Here is a 20961-nt window from a genome sequence, read left to right on the forward strand (position 1 = left end):
AGTTCAAGGACAGCTTGGGCATGAGACTGCATTAAGAAGAAACATTTAACTACATGGGGTTGGGAGTGTTGGAGAGAGAGCTTAGAGCTTAAGAGCTTACAGAGGACTGGGGCCCAGTTCCCAGCACCCACATGGGGGCTATCAACCCCAGTTGGTTCCAGGGGAACCAACAATCCTTTCTAACCTCCAAGGGGATCAGGCATGCAAGTGGTGCAGACACATGAGGGGGGGAGGGGAGGGGGGAGAGTGGAGAGAGAGAGAGAGAGAGAGAGAGAGAGAGAGAGAGAGAGAGAGAGAGAGAGAGAGAGAGGAGAGAAAGAAACAAAGGGAAGGAATTCAGAAGGTTCTGCGCCCTGATGGCCATATTACCTGAGTAGGCAGCAAGTGCCGCTGTCGGAGCTGGTAGAGACTTGCTGAAATGAAGACAAAGAAGTCTCGACAACACATCTGTCCATCAGTACAGAGATGGTTGAGGCCAACCAGAGGTATGCCCTCACCCCTTACGGATACTCAAGGCCCATATGAAAGGGTGTAGTGGTCACGTATGACTGACATCTTTTCTCCCTTCTACTTCATTCTGAGATTGCGAATCATACACTAAATAACATACATTTTTGTTAAAGTGCTAAACGATATATATTGTATTGTTTGGGGAATAGTGATCAGAAAAAGTTTGGTACAAGTGTACCCCTCCCCAAATATTCTTCACCTTTATTTTTTTACCGAGTTATAGAATCCATGAATATCAAGGGGCCAACTACAGGGAGCATGAGCTCTAGAATGACAAACCCATTAAAGGTAAAATATAAAGCTAGCCTGTTCATCTCTTCTTCTGTCCACTGTGGGATCTGATCAGTCTCCATCATTAAACTAGTATATCATGTCCACCATTTACCACAAAACAGTAGGAAACAATGACCATTCTTAAGTTTAGGTTAAAGAACAGATTGGAAAATTTTCCAAAGATCCTTTAGAATGGATTGATTGTCAGTGTTTTCTTCTTTGGTCACTGTAAGCTCCATCAGAAGCTCAAATGGACAGTATGCAATGATGTCTCGTCAACCTTTGACATGGGGTGCATGAACATTCAGGTCTCCACACTTCTATGTAATGCTGCATTTCTTGGTTTTATTTGAAACAGTGCATATTTTTAAGCATTTTATGGAAGGATTTTACACTTGTCATTTACACAAATTACAAGGTTCTGCTTAAAGTCTTTTAAAAAATTCTAAAAATCCAGCCCATGTGCAGCACGGGGATATGCAAAACTACTTTACATTATACACACTTTTTATCAAAGGAGATACAAAATTCTGGCTTGTAGTTTTAGACAAATACAAGAAGCTTCAAACTAGACACAAAGGGTTAACAGTAATTCTCAAATATAAGTCTGCACTTTTGTGTTGTATTTCTCTGAGATGTAAATATCAAATTCCTAAGAGATTTTACATTTTCTTTTTTAAAGAAAACCTGACACATTTCCAGTAAACAAGTCCCTCGCTATTTGCTTAAGCTTTGACCAGCTGACGCTCCCCTCACTTGGTGCAGAGATCTAGTACTCTTCCACTTACACACCCACGAGGAACAGGCCGGCCCGGGAGTAACTGTGTTCTGCTGCAAAACTCCAAAGAGCCAGGGATGTGGGCGGTAATGCTGTGTTCTCTTTAGTCGAGAGACCTATGAGCCTTCCTTTTTACCCCTTGTGACTAACTGCTCGACACAGAGGTTCACTGGCTTCCAGCAATGCAGTTGTGTTGGTGGCAAACTGGTGGCCCTAAGAATCAAGTTATCTGAACTTCAAACTTCTTCTACCTCGACTACACCACTGGTGATTGCCTGAGGGACCTTACTGATCTGTATGCATAGATACTCTGTCAGTATATTGGAGGCAATGTTTGCATTTTCTAGAGGGTTGTGAAGAGGCAACAGGAAGAGTAGGGCTTTTATGCCCTTTCAAGAAATATTGTTTCTGTCATTGGTATCCACTGTTCCCTAGCCATCTTCTGACGCCTAAACCTGTACATGTAAAACAGATACTTAAGACAAACCCATCTTTCACCCAGTCAATTTACAGCCAACTCTCAATTATCTATGAGAACCCAAGTGACATATATTATCTGTGAATTCTATCCTGAAGAAATTTTGACCCTTCAATGATTTTATACATCCCATCCAGACCAAGTCACAATGTGAACAGAGCAGTACAGTTTGCTAGGGCTTTGGGAACAAGCCAAGTGATAACAGTAGAGACAGGCAAAAACCTCTTGAGGAGGAGAAAAAATTCATTTCAAGTTTCTCCTCAATCCTTCTCGAAGGTGCCTTCATTCTCCTGTGTATGGTCACTACAGACTAACCACCTGGGGCCCAGCCACTGTCCTCCACAGATAACTGAGAGTTGACGGGAGTCATGCCCTTCTTTGTGACTTTAGCCCTTTACATAACAGTTCCTAAGAAAGGAAAGCATGATAGAAAGATGAAAGACTTCCATAGGACATCTACAAGCATTTATTTTATGCAAAAATTTAATGATTACGTGCACACAAATGGTGTGCACATTATCTATGCTGAACAATGAATGTGAAGGAACAGAGTATTGATGTAACAGTTGTCTGTAAAATAAAGTTAAAAACTGAGCCCCAATTATCAGACAAAAATAAAACGCTTCTTTCCTAACAGCCTGATGCTGAAAGTTGACAGCAGCAACCCTACGCATCTCAGTTTTCTCAGAAAGCTGCCAGTGTCCATCTACTTCTATCACAAAGGAAAAAACAAAAAACAACTTTTTTTTACATTAATAATAAAAATCTGGTGACAAAAATTATAAAACCAAATCCTGGACAGTTTTTAACTCCTTTAAAATCCCAAATATTCCAACATAATCATAGGAGTAAAAACCATTTTAAAGTGATATTCCTTATGAAACATATGTACATTTATTGCAAATTATATTAAACTAAAATGGGAGAAATCATAATATGAAGTATTTATGACTTGCAAATCAATAATAATTTTAATTATTTTCTCATTCTGATAAAAATCAGATAGCAACATTTATAAAATTGCCACGACATTACTTTTCATAGCAGGTAACAGAAATCTGTACATCTCATTATTTGCAGAAAAGTAGACAGGCAGAAAGAATAATACATAAGTTTCCAAAAGGAAAACAAAGAACTATGTCGTCTGCTCTCTTGTAGACACCTGCTTCCTGTGTGGCTCCAGATGGACGAGCTCTGTGTCAGTGTGAGGAGGACATGTCACCCCTTGACGTGACAGCTGCAGCATGGAAAGAATGGTTCGTACGGGCGCCTGTAAGCTCCAGATATGCAGGAACTGGAACCAAGTGTTAAGCAATTTGCTTAATTATTGACTTTTCCCAGGAAAAGTCTGGGGGAGGGAAGAACAGAGATGCTTTTAGCCTCTCTCTAGAGTCTGCTGTACATGTCCACCAGAGGACTGTGGCTGTGGAAAAAGGAAGGCTAGCTTCTCTCAGTTTTCAAGGCAGAAAGTGTGTATTTGAAGTAAGCTTCGTTTTCTGTTTGGGGACATTTGAATCCCAGTTTTTACAGAACCTGGAATCTGCTTCTGTTTGGCCTTCATTTTCTCCCTGTCCGAGTTCTCTTTTTACCTTGGGAACAGAAGAACACAAAGTGAGAACACGCAGAAGGAGCAGCCCAACAGAACAGTCTACTGTGTTCCATGCTTTCCACCCCAAGTTGTGAACTAACACTTACTTTTCACTAGCTTTAGGGATAAACGAAACACCAACACACAAGTCTCTCTCTGCTTTGCTGCCAAGTACTGTGGTCAGGGCTTATTTGTTTACAATGCTAAACCATTCATCTTGATTAATTGCAGTTTTTTAATCAATTCTTTCAAAAATGAAATTCCAGGAAAAGAACTACTACTAGACATTAGACAGTGAATGTATAACTAGCAAAGCAAGCCTCGATTTCTGGACTGTGCGACAAACATAGTTTAGAACAGTAAACCATAACCTACAAAAAACAGACACAACACAACAGAAGGAAACTGTCGTCCGGGTCAGTTAACAGGTTGGCAGAATGACACTTCTATGACAGACTCAGATCCCTAACCTACAGGAGAGGGGCCATGTCTCCTGTCTCTTTGGGAGAAAGAAGTGACCAATTATCTGGTAAATGACCTGTGGGGTTTGCTGATGGACATGCCCTGGTGGGGATTTGTTCTTCTTCCCTGAGAGGAGCAGCTGTGGGATGTTCTGTATGTTAAATGTTTTGCTCTGATTGGTTAATATATAAAACACTGATTGGCCAGGAGCCAGGCAGGAAGTATAGGCGGGACAAGGAGAGAGGAGAATTCTGGGAAGTGCAAGGCTGAGGCAGAGAAAGACGCTGCCAGCCGCCGCCATGAGTACCAACATGTAAGATACTGGTAAGCCACGAGCCATGTGGCAAGATATACATTTATAGAAATGGGTTAATTTAAGATATAAGAACAGTTAGCAAGAAGTCTGCCACAGCCATACAGTTTGTAAGCAATATAAGTCTCTGTGTTTACTTGGTTGGGTCTGAGCGGCTGTGGGACTGGCTGTGGGACTGGTGGGCCAGGCAGGACTGGAGAAAACTCCAGCTACAAGAGGCAGATATGGCTGTTCATGTGTAGTTCACATATGTGGGAAGTGCAGGTGACGGATCATGGGGCTCTGCACATGCTTGACCAATGCCCCCTCATATTTCTCCATATTCTTAACAGATTAATCAGTGTTAAGACTCTGTCTTCTTTATAGCACACCTTTGGAATAAGATACAGTCCTAAGCCTGTTAACTTCACAAAGATGGAAGGCTAAAAGGCGAAGTCACCACAATGATTCCTAGAGGTTTTTAGATTAATGCCATGCTGTCCAAGAGTCCTGTGGAAGCTGCCTCCCATCCCTGAATCTACAGAGCTCCTGGCTGCTCTCACAGTGGCCAATGAGATGTATCACGGCAAGAACTTGCTAGACTCCATCCAGTGTGTGTCCCAAAGGAAAATGTTAGTGCTATTTTGATGAAGAAGAAATTTACTTCTTACTGAAAGTATATTTATATTAAACTTAATAGATAAGCCTGGCATGGTGCCACAGGCCTGTAATCTGCATATTCAGGAGACTGAGCCTTGACAGTAACTTCAAAGCCAACTTTAGCAACCCTGCCTCCATCAAACAGGCGCCTAAAAGGAGGTTATGTTGTGTTCATACTACAAAGAAACCAATAAATCAATCCTCCTGCTTAATAAAGACTGGAATTCCAAGATCCTTGAACTCCCAAGATCCCACAATGAGCATGCCAGGCAGACATGGACCAAAAGAAAATCATCAAGTCATCCATTACCACATCTCTTTAAAGTTCAAGTTTCTTACAAGTCATAAATTTGAAGACTGTTTGCCCACTGTTTTGCTTGTTAAGACAGGTTCTCACCGGGCGGTGGTGGTGTACGCCTTTAATCCCAACACTTGGGAGGCAGAGCCAGGCGGATCTTTGTGAGTTCGAGGCCAGCCTGGGCTACAGAGCAAGATCTAGGACAGGCACCAAAACTACACAGAGAAAAAAAACAAAAAAAAAGACAGGTTCTCACCAAGCCCAGGGTGGCCTCAAAATCCACTCAGAGCCAAGGACTACTTTCCAAGTCTGACCCTCTGCCTCTACCTTGGAGGATTACACACATGTGTGCCCATGCCTAGCTAATGTGACGTTCGGGATCAGCTCAGATTATACCCTAGCCACCTCCACTGGTGTTTATGAAGAATTTCCTCCTCATGGAAGAACCTGGCCTTCAGTATAAGAAAAATGTTAAGAATCAGTAATATTTGCTGATATTTTTTGTTTGTATTTGTTTATTTTTTAAGTATCTTTAAATTTATTATAGAGGCTGGAGAGATGTCTCAGTGGATAAGAGTACCAACTGCTCTTCCAGAGGACCCAGGCTTAATTCCTAGCACCAAATGGCAGCTCACAACTGTTTTTAACTCCAGTTCCAGAGGACACAAGGCCTTCACAGACATACAGGCAGGTGAAACAACCATACACATAAACAACTAAATTGAATGTACAAATATACTCCATTTGCTGTGGGGTGCATCAGGGCCAGGCTCTGGTACAGCTGGCTCTCTTTCCACTGTGTGCGGTCTGGACTCAGAGCTCAGGTGTCAGCCTTGGCGGCCAGTGCCTTCACAGGCCGAGTCATCGGCACTAGGCCCTTGTTTCTGATTTTTTTTTTTTTAAATAAAAAGTTTGAGCACTAGCTGGTCTTAAACTCAAGCGTTCGACCTGCCTCTATATCTCAGGTATGGGATTAAAGGTGTGTCCCACTACCACCAGCCTTTGTTTTTGGTTTTATGAGACAGGGCTTTACCCTGTAGCTCAGGCTGACCTGGAACATACAACACTACTTTTTGCTTGGTTTAGATTTTTTGAAACAGGATTTCTCTGTTTAACAGTCCTGGCTGTCCTAGAACTCTCTTTGTAGACCAGGCTAGCCTCGAACTCAGAGATCCGCCTGCCTCTGCCTCCCAAGTGCTGGGATTAAAGGTGTGCACCACCACCGTCTGGCCCACAACACTACTTTCAATGCAGAACTTTAAAGACAGTTTGCCTTTGGCGAATATATCCAGTACACAATAAAAAACTCATTGAACTGAACTAGAGAAACATCTTTCTTCAATCAACAAAACTCAGAGCCAAGACAAACATCCAGCTGTTGAGACCTGTTTCAATAAAATAAGATAAGATGAAGGAGGTGGGAACAAGAAGAAAGGGAGAAATAATAGGGCACTGCATGCTCACAGGATAAAAAATATTCCAAAATAACTGATTCAGAGAAGAAATATGTCTGCAGCTATCAGTGTTAATAGGCTACTGAGGTGGACATGATATATTTGACGCAATGGCCATACTTCTTTACTCCTAAGGTAGAGCTGACCACAGCAACTTTTCCTATTACTAATATATGTATATATGTACACACACACACACACACACACACACACACACACACACACGTATATATCAGGCATCATTGTCATGTACCCTTTATAGCAGTTGTTAATACTGTGACCCTTTAATATCATGTATAATATTAGAGGGACCAGCCTTAATATTATACATCCCAGGGGCTCAGGAGAGAGAACTATAAAACTCTGAGGACTGTTTTTGGGAAAATAGAATCTCAGCACACCAAGTTCTTTAGTCCATTCCCGTTAATTCCTCTGGAATAACATCCTATTTACACAGCTTCAGTTCTGTTCTCGTGCCTAGCTCCTTTCTTGCCTGATTTCTCTCTGTATTTATCTACTGCTCCCTCTATGTTCTATCTTAATTCTCTCGTCTTAATTCTGCCTCATCTAGGTCCTTTTCATCTTTTTCTTACCCAGCTAGTACTTCCCCATCTGACTCTTCCTTATCTTCCATCTTGTCCACACGTACTCTCTGGTCCAAATCCTCCTTATCCCTCTCCATTCTCCCACATTCCTCCTAAGTCTCTCAGGAATCCAGTTATAAACCCAAGCAATAGCAATCTCCTGGTCGAGCAAGGTCACCAGGTTTGAATTTTACGGGGTCATAAAGGCAGGCAAGGACCACCAGGCTTTCTTTTACGACCCAAAATGGGAGTGGTAAAAGAGGTCAACTGAGTGCTAATAACAGGTCAGTATATCAAAAAGGGGATCTATGTGCTCAGTCTACATTCCAAGAAGTGGTTAGGTAAGAAGTTAGGGGGGTTTAGTAAGGTTGTGTAAGAAAGGAGGGTCTCACCCTAAATTGCACAAGAAATAAAGCTATCCAACTGACTTAGGAGACAGGTGTTGTTTCGTTTGGCCTTGGATGCTTGATAGGCATTTTAGATAAATACCCTGTTAGGAGTTCTTGGAAGCACACAAGAAAATCATTTTAGGAACCAGCTAATATATATATATATATATATATATATATATATATATATATATATATATATATATATATATATATATATATATATATATATATACACACACACACACACACACACACACACACACACAAAAGCTAAAATATCACCAAGACTTCTTAAGCCAAGGCTTGACCTTTGGAGAAGTCCTTGACTTTTCCAAGTAGTAGCTTTTGTGATAGTAGCTGAATTTCATTACGTTTTCCTGCGGCTTGCAGCGTTAATATAGTCCCTCATGTTGTGTTGACCCCCCAACCATAAAATTATTCTGTTATTTCATAACTGTAATTTTGCTACTGTTATGAATCGTCATGTAAATAATTTTGGAGACAGAGGTTTGGCAAAGGGGTAATGACCCAGAGGTTGAGAACCACTGCTTTACAAGTAACTCTAACCAACTTTCACCAGGGTTTGTTTCTTATCATTGGGTATTTCAACTTTTTGGAAGTTTGCAACTTTCCAAAGTAATTGATCTTTCCTTTGGTTCTTTTCTCTGCATGTACTGAAGGAAGCTGGCAATGTGTTTACAGTTGGTCTAGTTTAAATGTGATTATGTTAAATTCTTGATGCTTACTTAACAGTTATTAAAACTATGAAAATATTCATAGGGTCACATAGATGAACTGCAACAGGCAACATGCAAACAAGTGTCCTTAAAGCATTTATAATAGCAAGTAGGAACAGCAGTAGACTGACGACAACTTCATCTTCTAAGCCCTTTGAGGGTTACAAGCCTGGAGTCACACTGAGTGTGTTTAATCCTGCCTTCAACATTCACATAAGCGAAGGGATGGAAGAAGGCTACACTGGCCCTCTCAGCCTGGGATAAGGACAGCACATGCCCATGGAGAGCTGCTTTGAGCTTCAGAGCACTAACACATACCCTTAGCTCAGCACCAGGCATTGCTCACAGAATAACTGGATTAGCATTAGCTACTCTAACAGGTTACACAATCCTAATCTGAAAACCAAAAACAGGAAATGCTACAAAATGCTGATGAGACAGTAAACGGAAAATTACACACTTGATCTCAAGTGATGGAATGTGGTCAAGAATATACATGCACTAAAAATATCCTATGAAATTACCTTTTCATTCTTTCTTGTTTTTTTGAGTCTTATTTATGTAGCCCAGAGTGGCCTCAAACCGGGCAAGGGTGACCTTGAACTTCTATGCCATCATACCCAGGTTTAGATGGTGCTGGAAACAAAGCCTAGGATGTCGTCTGTGACATGTAAACACTTCATCGACTGAGATACACCCTCGGCTCCTGTTTTCAGGATTTGTGTATAAACATGTAAGAAGTAAGGTATAGTGTGGCTCATGTCTATACAATTTCAGCACTTGAGAGGCCAAAGGAGGAAGACTGCCAAGAGTTAAGCAATGGTCTACAAGGTCATCTCCAGGCCACCCTGGTCTACAGTGAGACTGTCTCAAAACAAACAAATAACAAATAAGCACCTGGTGGTTGTTGGTGGTGCACACCTTTAATCCCAGCATTTGGGAGGCGGAGGCAGGTGGATCTCTGTGAGTTCAAGGCCAGCCTGGTCTATAGAGCGAGTTCCAGGACAGCCAAAGCTACACAGTGACTGTCCTGAAAAACCAACCCCGCCCCCACACGCAAAGTAAGAAAAACTATGAATTTTGTGTTAGAATTGGTTTCTATCTCTTAGATATTATATACATGCAAATGCTATAAAATTCAAAATCTAAAATGATTCTGCTCCCTAGCATTTCAGAGAATAAACAGTCAACTTAGATTTTTATGTAGCAAACTATTCTCAGGACACGGTTAGTGGAGTTTTGTATAGTCAGCCACACCATAGTATAACCTTCACCACCCATTTTTAGGATGCATCCTCAACTGAAGGTTCATAAACGTTCTGAAGATCTGTCTCCTTAGTCTTCAAGATCCCTACTGCAGAAACCTCACAGAGGCTGCTAATCACCACTTGCAGGACCAGTGGTTCCCACCTGCAACTCCAGCACTCAAGAGGTAGGCTAAGGCAGGAGGACTGCCTGAGTCTGAGGCTTCTCAAGGTTTCAAACAAGCAAAATAAAAATACAAAAACCCCTGAATCAGGTCCTTTACAGACTGGTGTAATTAATGCCCTCAAGGTTCATCCATTTTGTGGTATGTTCATAATGTTAATTCTCTTCAAAGTAGTAATTTAAAAAACAAGTTTATTTCTTCTTGTTCTCTCTCCCTCTTTGGAGATAAGGTCTTGCTTCATCGTCCATGTTGGTGTTAACTCATTAGCTCCTTCTGCCTCCAAGGCTGGGATGACAGGTGGGTACCATCATTCTCAGTCAATTCTTATACATTTCCTGTACCAATACACACAATGGAAATGTTTTCTATTCCCTATGGAGTGCCAACATGGGGGAGTATGTCCTCCTGAGCAAGAATCTAGCCCACTCTCAAGACTTTGCTATCATCAACACTTTCCCTGGTTCTGACAAGGTGGGATGAGTATGCTACATTACCTTTGTAGGTCAATTTGTCTCTCTGCTGGTGCTGCCTTTTTGGCTCCATCTTGTAGCTTGGGTGCTTTGGCATTACCTGCTTCCAGACCCCCAGGGCTCTCCTGGCTGCCTGCAGCTCTCTTCCTTCCCTTGCCGGTAGCTTTATTTAGATCATCATTTTTGGTTGCATTGCCCTGAGAATCCGATTTGGGGCGACGTCCTCTCCTAGGTTTGGAAGGGGCAGGAGGTCCTGACTCATCGACTTTCTCATCTGGTTTCTGTTGAATATTCTCAGCACCAGCTGCTGTTACAATTCTTTTCTTTCCTCGGTCACTGCTGATGCTGCCTTGGGTAGGCTGATCAGAATTAATTTCCTAAAAGAGCACAAAAACAACTTTGTAAACATAAATTCCTTAAATACTTGAGTATACTAAAAAAGTTTATGAATTTAAAAAAATAAACTGGTTTTTTAATTTGGTGTGTATGTGGATCCAATTCATTCATGTGTGTGGAGTGCACCGTGTGTTCTCTTCTTCAATTCTCAACCTTAGGCCAGGTCTCTCCCAGACCCTCTTAGGGTTACGGGTGCATATGAAAGCACACCTGGATCATTATATGGGTACTGGGATCCAAGCTCAAGTCTTGGTTATGTATCAAAGGCTCTCTACCACTGACTCATCTTTCTAGCTTCTGAAAGTACTTTAAACTTGTTATTATGCCAGGTGGTGGTGGCAGCAGCACACGCCTTTAATCCCAGCACTTGGGAGGCAGAGGCAGGCCGATCTATGTGAGTTCAAGGCCAGTCTGGTCTACAGAGCAAGATCTAGGACAGGCACCAAAACTACACAGAGAAACCCTGTCTTGAAAAACCAAAACCAAAAAATAACAAACAAACAACCTGTCATTACATTTTATTGTCTATTTTCTGTGTGCACACTTGCATTCCACGGCACATGGTCAGAGAACCACTTGCAGGAGTCAGTTCTACCCTACCATGTAGGACCTGGACACTGAACTCAGATCATCAGGCTAAGATCTAATGGCCTTTGTGAGTGGAGCCATGTCAACAGTCTCTGAAAATGTTTTAAAGGAGTTGGGATGCCAGGATTTCTAACTAACTGCTTTATTACATTAGGAAAGTGAGCTCCCAGAGGATAAGAACTATGCCTGGAGCCTACTTCAGTCATGTGGGGTATATAATAGGCTCAGTGAGTGCTGGTTGATATCAAGTGCTCATCTCTAAATGGGACATACGTTTTAGTCCCCTCTGGTCTTAGCTACACCAAGGTTCGGGTTCATCACAGAAGAGGGGGAGAAGGAACGTATGGAGAAGTGCTGAACTCTTGAACCAATTGCAACTATGGATTACTGAACAAATCAGGCCAACAAAACGAGGGAACATCCAATCATTAGCACTAATTTGACTGAGAAGGGTACAAACAAACAGAAAACTCCAGCTCCATGAAATCCCATACCCGCTTCTGTCTTCCTTGGGCAGCAGCACACATGTGAAATACACATACACATACACACACACACACACACACACACACACAAAAAAAAACAAAAAAAAAAACCCCACAACCAATAATAAGCCTTAAAGAAAATCTACTTGGGCTGGAAAATGGCTCAGTGGTTAAGAGCACTGGCTGCTGTTCTTCCAGAGGTCCTGAGTTCAATTCCCAGCAACCACATGGTGGCTCACAACCATCTGTCATGAGATCTCGTGCGCTCTTCTGGCCTGCAGGCAAACATGTCAGCAGAATACTGTATACATAATAATAAATAAATATAAAAAAGGAAAAAGAAAAGAAAATCTACTTGGTTTCTCATCACTCTTGTTAGTTTCTTTTTTTTTTTTTTAAACTAAGGACATTCTCTAAATGTATCACTTTCAACATGGCTTTATTATGTTGCCTCTAAATAAACTTTTTTTGTTTTTTTCTTATCTTCTAGTTTCCTTTGCTGATTTTTTTAAAATGTGAATTCAACCATTAACTCCCTTTTTCCTATTAAAAATTTTTTTTTACCATTACCTCACATAAAATGTCACAAGTAGTAAAACCCCATTTCATCAAAATAGGTGTAATGGGCTTTGGGAGAAGTAAGGACAGGCAGAATAAAACTGACCTTCACATAGACGACATGTAGGAACAAGCCATGAGTTTAACTGTTATAATTGTAACCCATCAAAAGAAAAGGCAAGTTAGGCTTGACACACAGCGCAATCCCAGAATGTGGCCAGTTGGGGCAGGGGACGGCTACAAGTCTGAGGCCAGCAGCAGTCCCACAGCAGACACCAGAGAAGCCGGGGTTACAGACTGAGACAAAAAGCAAAAATTCTCATTCTCCCCAGAACAGAATTTCCACAGGGAGAGGGAACAACAGGGGATATTACAAGCCTTCCTATTACAGAGCACAATCCAGTGTCACACCCAGTGCTTTCCTTTAAGTCTCCCTTGAGAGGATGGGTAACCCACAAAAGTGCTCGCCCTAAAGCAGTCCCCACAAACTGTAACAACACATCACAAGAGAGACAGGCTGTGGTGATATATTGTGTACCCTAATAAAATTTTCCTGAATATCAGAGAACAGAACAAGCCACTAGAGTAAACAGAGGCCACCTTTAATCCTAGCACTTGGAAGGCAGAGATCCGTCTGGATATCAAAGCCACACTGGATTACATGAGACTGACTCAGTCTAGGAGAGAAACAGAGCCAGGCAGTGGTGGCACACACCTTTAATCTCAGTACTTGAGATCTCATGCCTCTGCTACCAGTATTTGGGAAGCACACACGCCTTTAATCCCAGCACTAGGAAGGAAGTAATATGGCTGGGCGGAGAAAGGTGTATAAGGTGTGAGGAAACAGGAACTAGAGTCTTTTTCGGCTGATGTTCTTTCAGGTAGAGGCTTTTTGGCTGAAGCCTTTTCAGATGGACCCCTTTCAGCTAGAGAGCTTTTTTGGCTGAGAATCCACAGACTTTCAAACAGAGGATTCATGGAGTTGGTGAGGTGAGACGTGGCAGTGGCTTGTTCCTTTGTTTCTCTGATCTTTCAGCATTTACACCAATATCTGGCTCCAGGTATTTTATTAAAAGACCATTTAGCAATTTGTGTTACAATAGGCTTAAGTCATCTTGAAGAAACAGATTTCTGGGGAAAACAAGATGTGTCAACCACACAGTTAATGTCTGTACTAACTGGAGACTGATTCAGGGCCTTAGATATGGGCCGATCCTCTATCACTAAGCTAAGCCTGAAATCAACCAATATGGTAGAGCGTGTATGTAATAATCCCAACACTAGGGAGGCTGAGGCAGGAAGATTTCAACTTTGAAGTCAGCCTGGGCTACAAAGCAAACCACCCGTAAGGTCCCACTCAGGAAAATTATGTACATATGCATACATAAGGAAAGCAAGTAAAAAGCCAAATGTGGAGGGAGGCAGTATTAACAATGTCCCTCACCTGAGTCCAAGCAATCTTGGTTCTTTGAATACATCCAGTTCTCATCCTTTGTTACAATTTGCCCCACAGAGCACATAACAAGAGCAAATATACTGATTTGTAAATATGCATATCCACGTTGAGTGTACTGGCACATACCTATAATCCTAGCACCTGGGAAGTGGAGGCAGGAGGACGGCCAGGAACTCAAGAGTTGAAATGGTGAGTACCAGGGCAGTTGGGACTACTGATTAAGACCTTGTCTCTAAAAACCCTCCATCAAAACAAACAATAACATGCACACATGCATGCACAATTTTCCTGAGGACCTGGTTAGCAAGAAATATTCCCTTATATCTTTATAGTGCCTGAATTAGAGAAAGATAGTAAGAGCCTAGAGGCATGAAGGTCAGACCAGAGCAAAAAAAAAAATTGCAGAATCGACTTAGAGAACTGACTGAATCGACTTAGAGAACTGACTGAATCTGTCGTAATTTTTCGAAACTGTATCCCATCAAGGTACCCTTAAGAACATTCTTTCCAAGTGTAAAACGTAGAAGGAATGGTTCAGTCTGCTCTTTCAAATCACTCGGAGCAAAGTTTTGACCTGTCAGAAATAAGAATTTACATGCCCAATTTGCCTAGGGTTGTAGCTCAGATATAAAACGATGCTTAGCAGGCACCAAGGCCTACATTTGCTCTCTAGCATAACACAGACAGACACACGGACAGACAGAGAGGGAGTTCGAGGCCTTAAAAAGTTTACTTCATTTTAGGTAGAGGCCCCAGGAACGCACTGCATCTGACTGCCGTGAGCACATGAGACTCGATGTCTACAGCAGTAATATGTACCTTATAATGTTCTTTACGCCCAGCCTACTTAATTGTGTACAGATCCCATAATAAGCAGATCTATTGGTTTCTGCATTCCAAGAATTTTGGCAGTGAGGTGTTCCTGTGTTATCTATTAAGATGCTCTGTTTCAAGCCATTCCTACTGAGATGAGAAACTCATGAAATTCTACAAGTGAATGGAAGGTTACATTAAGTCAACCCTGAAGCTAGTGAGTGGCAGAGCTAGGGTTAAAATCAAATCTGACTTATGCTCCTATTATTAAGCTTCACTGCCTTCCTTCCTGTTAAAACAATGATAAGAAATGGGAGGGACATAAAGATTTGGCTTAGTGCTTATGAGCACCTGTTGCTCTTGCAGACCACCTGGGTTCAGTTTCCAGAACCCACATGGCAGCCTATAACCATCTGAAACTCTATTTCCTAGGGGATTCAATACCCTCGTCTGACCTCCGTGGCACACATGCATGTGGTACACTGACATACATGTAGCCGAACAGTCATACATATAAAACAAGATAAGTGTTTAAAAACAGACAGAAAGAAAACTGGGAGGTGAGGATTACTACTCTTGCAGAGGACACAAGTTCACTCCTAGCACCCACAAGAGAGCTCACAACCAATTCTAACTCCAGCCTCGGGATCCATCTTCTTCTGGCTTCCATGGGAACAGCAAGCTATGCAGATACAAGTCAGTAACACATAATTTAAAAAAAAAGTAGATTGGGTGCTGCAGTTTAAATGTCATGGTAGAACATGTCTGTAATTCAGGAGGATCACAAGTTCGAAGCTTACCTGGTCTACACAGCAAGACTAGGGAAATGCCTCAGCACATAAAAGTGAGTCCAGTTCCCAGAAGCTATGGAGGAAGAGCTACATTTAATGGCAAGCATTTGTAACCTGAACTGGGAAGTGGAGAAAGGAGGACAAGCTAGAGCTGGAGAGCCAGTCAGCCTGGAGTGCGCTGAACAACATGGACGAAGAGGCCTTGCCTCAACAGGGGGGACACTGTCCTCTGACATGCTCGAAATGCATGATATAGCAAGCACGTACACAAAACATAAATAATTAAAAACGAAGAACCAAAGCAACAATTCATGCACATTTAAAAATGCTAAGTCATGAAAATCTACCTTTGAAAAGTGCAACAGAAACAAAGTGGAGTAGTGCCCTTTGGACATTAGTGAATGTCTCTGGACATCAGATTCTGCACCCACCCCCAACTCTCAAATGTGTTCCTTTCAAGTGTTCAGGGTGCTACTACGAATAATCATTTACAAAACTAACAGGATGAGTATAGAAAGAATCATTTTAGGAGACCAAAAGTGCAGCTGGATATGACACTGGAATAAACATATATATCAACTGTGGTACTTCATTCACTTGCTGTCTGAAAGTTTCATACCATAACCTTGAAACTGTAGTAGAAATCTCTACAGGAAAATTCTACTTGTTAAATTTTCTTTGTTTACATACTCTGCAAATTTTGTTTTATGCATATCATTGTTTTGCTCACATGTATATCTGTTTATCACATGTGTGCCTGGTGCCTATGGAGACCAGAAGGTGTCAGATCCCCTGGAACTGGACTTACCGACAGTTCTGAGTTGCCATGGGTCCTCTGAAAGATCAGTTAGTACTTAATTGCTAAGCCATTTCTCCTGCCCTAACTTATGTAATCCGCAGTCCTCAGTACTGAAACAAATGAATAACCATTTACCTTATTCTTTACAGTATCAATATTCTTTACAGGTGTGACAGAAATTATTCTCACAGGATTCTCCTCATTTTCACTAACTCCAGTTTCTGATGCCTCTGAACTCTGTTCCCTAGTAGAAAAACAGACAAAGAAAAACAAAACAAAGGTATTTCATTTACTTTATTACCCCACTTCTATTTAACATTAACAGTGTAAGACCTAAATCACTGCCTAGAACCAACCAACAAAGATTGTCAAGAAATTGTTCTAAGCATCATTTCAAAGCAGAACTAAAATAATCAATTTTATTTACTGACTGATCATATTACTATGTATCCATTTGCCTGGGAGGTGTTTAGTCCCTATTGGTTTAAACCATAGCTGTTCTAGAATTTATATTTTTGAATGTGCTGTGATGTGATTTCAACACTATCTATTTTCTTCTTAAATTTCACAGATAAGAGTAAAAATCTTTAAAAACCTTAGTATTTAAGTTTTTAATTACACTACCAGGAGGCTGAGGCAAGATGCTTGCTACAAGTTTGTAGCACACAGCCTGGACTGTATAACAAGGCATTGTCTTAAAGCACTATTTGTAAGCCACGTGTAGTGGCACACAACTTTAATTCCAGCACCAGGAAAGATGCAGAGGCAGGTGACTCTGAGTCCAGCCTCGTCTACACATCAAGTTCCAGGCTAGACCGAGTTACATGGTGAGATCCTGTCTTAGAAAAGATACAGCACATTGTTGAGACTCAACATCAAAAAAATCCTAAAACACACACAGGTAGTGGTGGTGCACGACTTTAACCCCAGCACTCAGGAGGCAGAGGCAGAGGCAGGCGAGTTCCAGGCCAGCCTGGTCTACAGAGCGAGTTCCAGGACAGGCTACACAACAAAACCTTGTCTTGAAAACAAACAAACAAAAAATCCTAAAACATATGAATATTACTTTATACCACTTCTACAGAAACCTATCCTATGATCAATGCCTTGGAAGTAAGTTAAAACATAAGCCAAGCAGGAGGTAAGAGAATAAAATGTATTCAGAGGCCGGGCGGGTGGTGGCGCACGCCTTTAATCCCAGCACTCGGGAGGCAGAGCCAGGCGGATCTCTGTGAGTTCGAGGCCAGCCTGGGCTACCAAGTGAGTTCCAGGAAAGGCGCAAAGCTACACAGAGAAACCCTGTCTCGAAAAACAAAAAAAACAAAAAACAAAAAAAAATGTATTCAGAGAAAATAAATTGCCTTGATCGACTTCCGGCTGAAGGACTCAACTCTGAATTGGTGTTAATATTGCTTCCAGTCTCTGTACCAGCGCTTCTAACATAAGGCTTCCTTCCCGTTGCTGATAAAGGCTTGTTTACTGTACCTAGGACTCCAGTAGGCTTTGGCTTTTAAAAAAAAAAAAAGAAGAAAGAAAAACAAAAACACACGTTATTTCACACCTTAGGGAAAGGAATTAGTAAAAATTTATAAACAGCCTAAACATATGCTTTACTGTTAAGCAAAGGGTTGTTGTTCTCTTGAAATGTTATTATTATAAATGATAGTTCTGGAAAATGTTTGGTTCTCTTAAAATAAGCAAAAGCATATGAATCACCTTCACTTAATGAGGCAGTATTTGCTATCTCTTATTTCTTAGTTAAAACAAAATGCATGCCTTTAAAACACATAAATGATGCATTTACCTTAGAAGTGGACTACTGAATGTATAATCTTACATCACCTTACTTTTATGAAATACAATCTATCTACCATATCAGTGTTTCAAATTATTTATCTTTCTTATCTACTTACTGTTTTTTTACTTAAGAAATTCTGCACTAAGAATTTTAAATGAATTTGAGCTTTTCACCGCTGCTAAGAATATGTGGAAATGATTCTGAACAGTCGTTAATTGAAGAAAAATATCTGAGAACACAAATGCTGTACAAACACAATACACATAGTAAACAACGCCCCCTCCCCTCCAAGGAGAGTGTGTGTAGTACCTTTCCTGTTAACAGAAGCACTCTTGTCTCTTCTGAAATATAGCTTTTGTCATTACAGAAGTCCTAGTTTGAAAAAAGAACAAAAACAATCCAATGGAACACTTTTATCTTCTCAACAGTATTTTCAGGCTGACCTAGATAAATGGAGGAGTTCCATTCCCCTCTTGTGGTGTGTGCTACTGTTGAGTGACCCCAGAAAAGTGCACACACTTGGCAAGAACTTTTCCAGAGCAACATCCTCCACCTTTCAAGATTTCACACTTTTGTCTGTTTGTTCTGAGACAGGGTCTTTTTAAGTAGCCCTGCTGTCCTAGAACTCACTATGGAGATCAGATTGGCCTCAAAGTCACTGAGATCCTCCTGCCTCTGCCTCCACAGTGCTAGGAATAAAGGCCTGCACTACCACATCCGGCCGGCCGACCTACCCCCCCCCCCCCCCCCCACCTACTTTTTGGTTTTTTGAGACAGGGCTTCTCTGTGTAGTTCTGGAGCCTGTCCTGGATCTCCCTCTACAGTCCAGGATGGCCCTGAACTCACGGAGATCCTCCTGCCTCTGCCTCCGAGTGCTGGGATTAAAGGCATGCGCCAATCCCGCCCAGCAAGATCTACTTTATTTTGATGTGTTTGAATGCTTTGCCTGCATCTGTGTAAGTGCACCATGTGTGTGCAGTGCCTGTGAAAATTACTTTCAGCATTTTAAATAAACTACATTCCTAGTTTTTCAAATCGTTCCAAGTATTATCCCTCCCCTCTACTATGGTATCAAGTCTACCTTTCAGCTGATAAAGTAGACAATATGTACTTGCTGGCTCTGTTAATATTCTGATCTGCCCCTTGAAATCCCACCCCTTGGCACTGCCCTACGTCCTGACATAAAAGCCTTATTTTAAGGGAAAACCCCTTCCCTTCCTCTTTCTTATGCCTTTCCCTACTTTCCCGGCCATGAAGTACGCACACCTGCGATTTCCCTCTCTTCTCCATCTTTTTATCTCCCATTATAATAAACTCATTCCCGAGGGGATGCAGGCCTGAGTTGTGAATGACATGCTGCTGCTACATCTGTGTATTATTTCTCCTGCAGTTGTACATAAAATGTTTTTACATTAAGAAAAAAGTGGACAGCTCACCAACCTAAGACAGAGCACCTGTGTGGCCTGGGCAGGTGTCTCCATGACGGGTAAGGTGACCTGATGACTTCCCATGCAACGTAAGTCAGAAGCTCATTTTTTAGTAAAAGGGGGACCTGAAGGGTCCTGGCCCCTGTTTTGGGGAACTATTGCCTTGCTTGCTGACCTTGACCTTGATATCTTCCCTATGCTAATTCCCTCCCAGGTTTCAACCCTCTGAATGCTTAAGGGAAGTTCCTTGTCTGTGTATCCTACATAATGGGCGTTAACAGCTTAGATGCAAGATTGTAAAACATCAGTAGCGAACTTCTGCCCTCCAGGGTTCTCCCATTGTGCTGTAAGCCTGTATTTAAGACCTCTTCCCTCCTTCAATAAAACAGTATTTGGCATTAAATAAAAAATAAATAATAAATAATAAAAAAGTGGACAAATACTATAGAACTGTATTACATGAAATATATAGAATATATAAATTCATAGAGACAGAAAGATTAGAAGTTATCTCAAAGATAGAGAAGAAAGGAATATAGAGCAATGATTTACTAAGTACAGAACCTCTCTTTTGTGTGATGGAAAAGCCCCACAAATAGACAGTAATATCAGGACATAATATCATGAATGTAATAAATCAGTACAATTAATGTAATTAATGAATATCATAAATATTATTGACAGAATACTGCAAATGTAATCAATAAACACCACAAATGTAACTAATATCCTGAGTGTAATGAATGAATATCATGAGTGTAATTTAAAAATAAATTAAAATTAAAAAACCAACCAAACAAAAAAACCTCATTCCCGAGGGAATGCAGGCCTGGGCTGTGAATGACATGCTGCTGCTACATCTGCCCAGCATATTTTCCCCTCGGCGTTGGACTCCCTGGTCCAGCTAGGGGGTCCCCCGTGTGCAGTATTATAACAGGCATCTTAATTTTAGTTTTGAAACAGTCTCATATAGACCAGCTGTTGGGTTCATGATCCTCCTGCCACTCTGCCAGGCTTATCCTATGCATTTATAAAAAAGGAATTCCATATTCCATTTCAATTATTATTATGAAAACAAGTATCTGTTATCTTAACACTATCTTGAGCTGGATACAGTGATGTATGCTTATATTCCCAGTACTGAGAGGTTGAGGCATGAGGATCGCAAGTTTAAGGCCAGACTGAGCTATAATGACCCTGTGTCAAAAAACAATTTTTGGAACTGTAAGACCTATGTTCCAATCACAAAGACAAACTCACCATAATACAACTAGGTAAACATATCATTCCCTAACAATACTGATACCAATTAGTCAATAAATAAGTTAAATCAACTGTGAACACTGATGTTTTCATGAATTATGTCTATCTATATCTAAGCTATATTTTGGGGGCAGGGAGTGAAGGATTGAGACGGAAGGAACCATGGTGGACCTGGAAACTCA

At 41.2% G+C, this 20961-nt stretch overlaps 1 protein-coding gene across 2 annotated transcripts in view; it reads right to left on the bottom strand.

The window, feature by feature from the left end:
* Positions 1 to 1108: 1108 nt before the first annotated feature.
* The window catches only part of Pds5a (PDS5 cohesin associated factor A), a 112863-nt gene continuing 93010 nt past the window's right edge, over positions 1109 to 20961 (bottom strand). For both annotated transcript variants that reach the window (XM_052735019.1, XM_052735020.1), the window contains exons 29-33: positions 18399 to 18461; positions 17653 to 17798; positions 16427 to 16535; positions 10430 to 10782; positions 1109 to 3628 (exon numbers count right to left, since the gene is read on the bottom strand). In XM_052735019.1, the coding sequence (XP_052590979.1) occupies positions 3625 to 3628; positions 10430 to 10782; positions 16427 to 16535; positions 17653 to 17798; positions 18399 to 18461 (675 nt within the window). In that variant the 3' untranslated portion in view covers positions 1109 to 3624. The remainder of the gene's footprint in view (positions 3629 to 10429; positions 10783 to 16426; positions 16536 to 17652; positions 17799 to 18398; positions 18462 to 20961) is intronic.

The sequence above is a fragment of the Peromyscus californicus genome, unplaced genomic scaffold (assembly GCF_007827085.1).
Source record: "Peromyscus californicus insignis strain IS unplaced genomic scaffold, ASM782708v3 Scaffold_13__1_contigs__length_99412109, whole genome shotgun sequence".
Taxonomy (NCBI): Eukaryota; Metazoa; Chordata; class Mammalia; order Rodentia; family Cricetidae; genus Peromyscus; species Peromyscus californicus.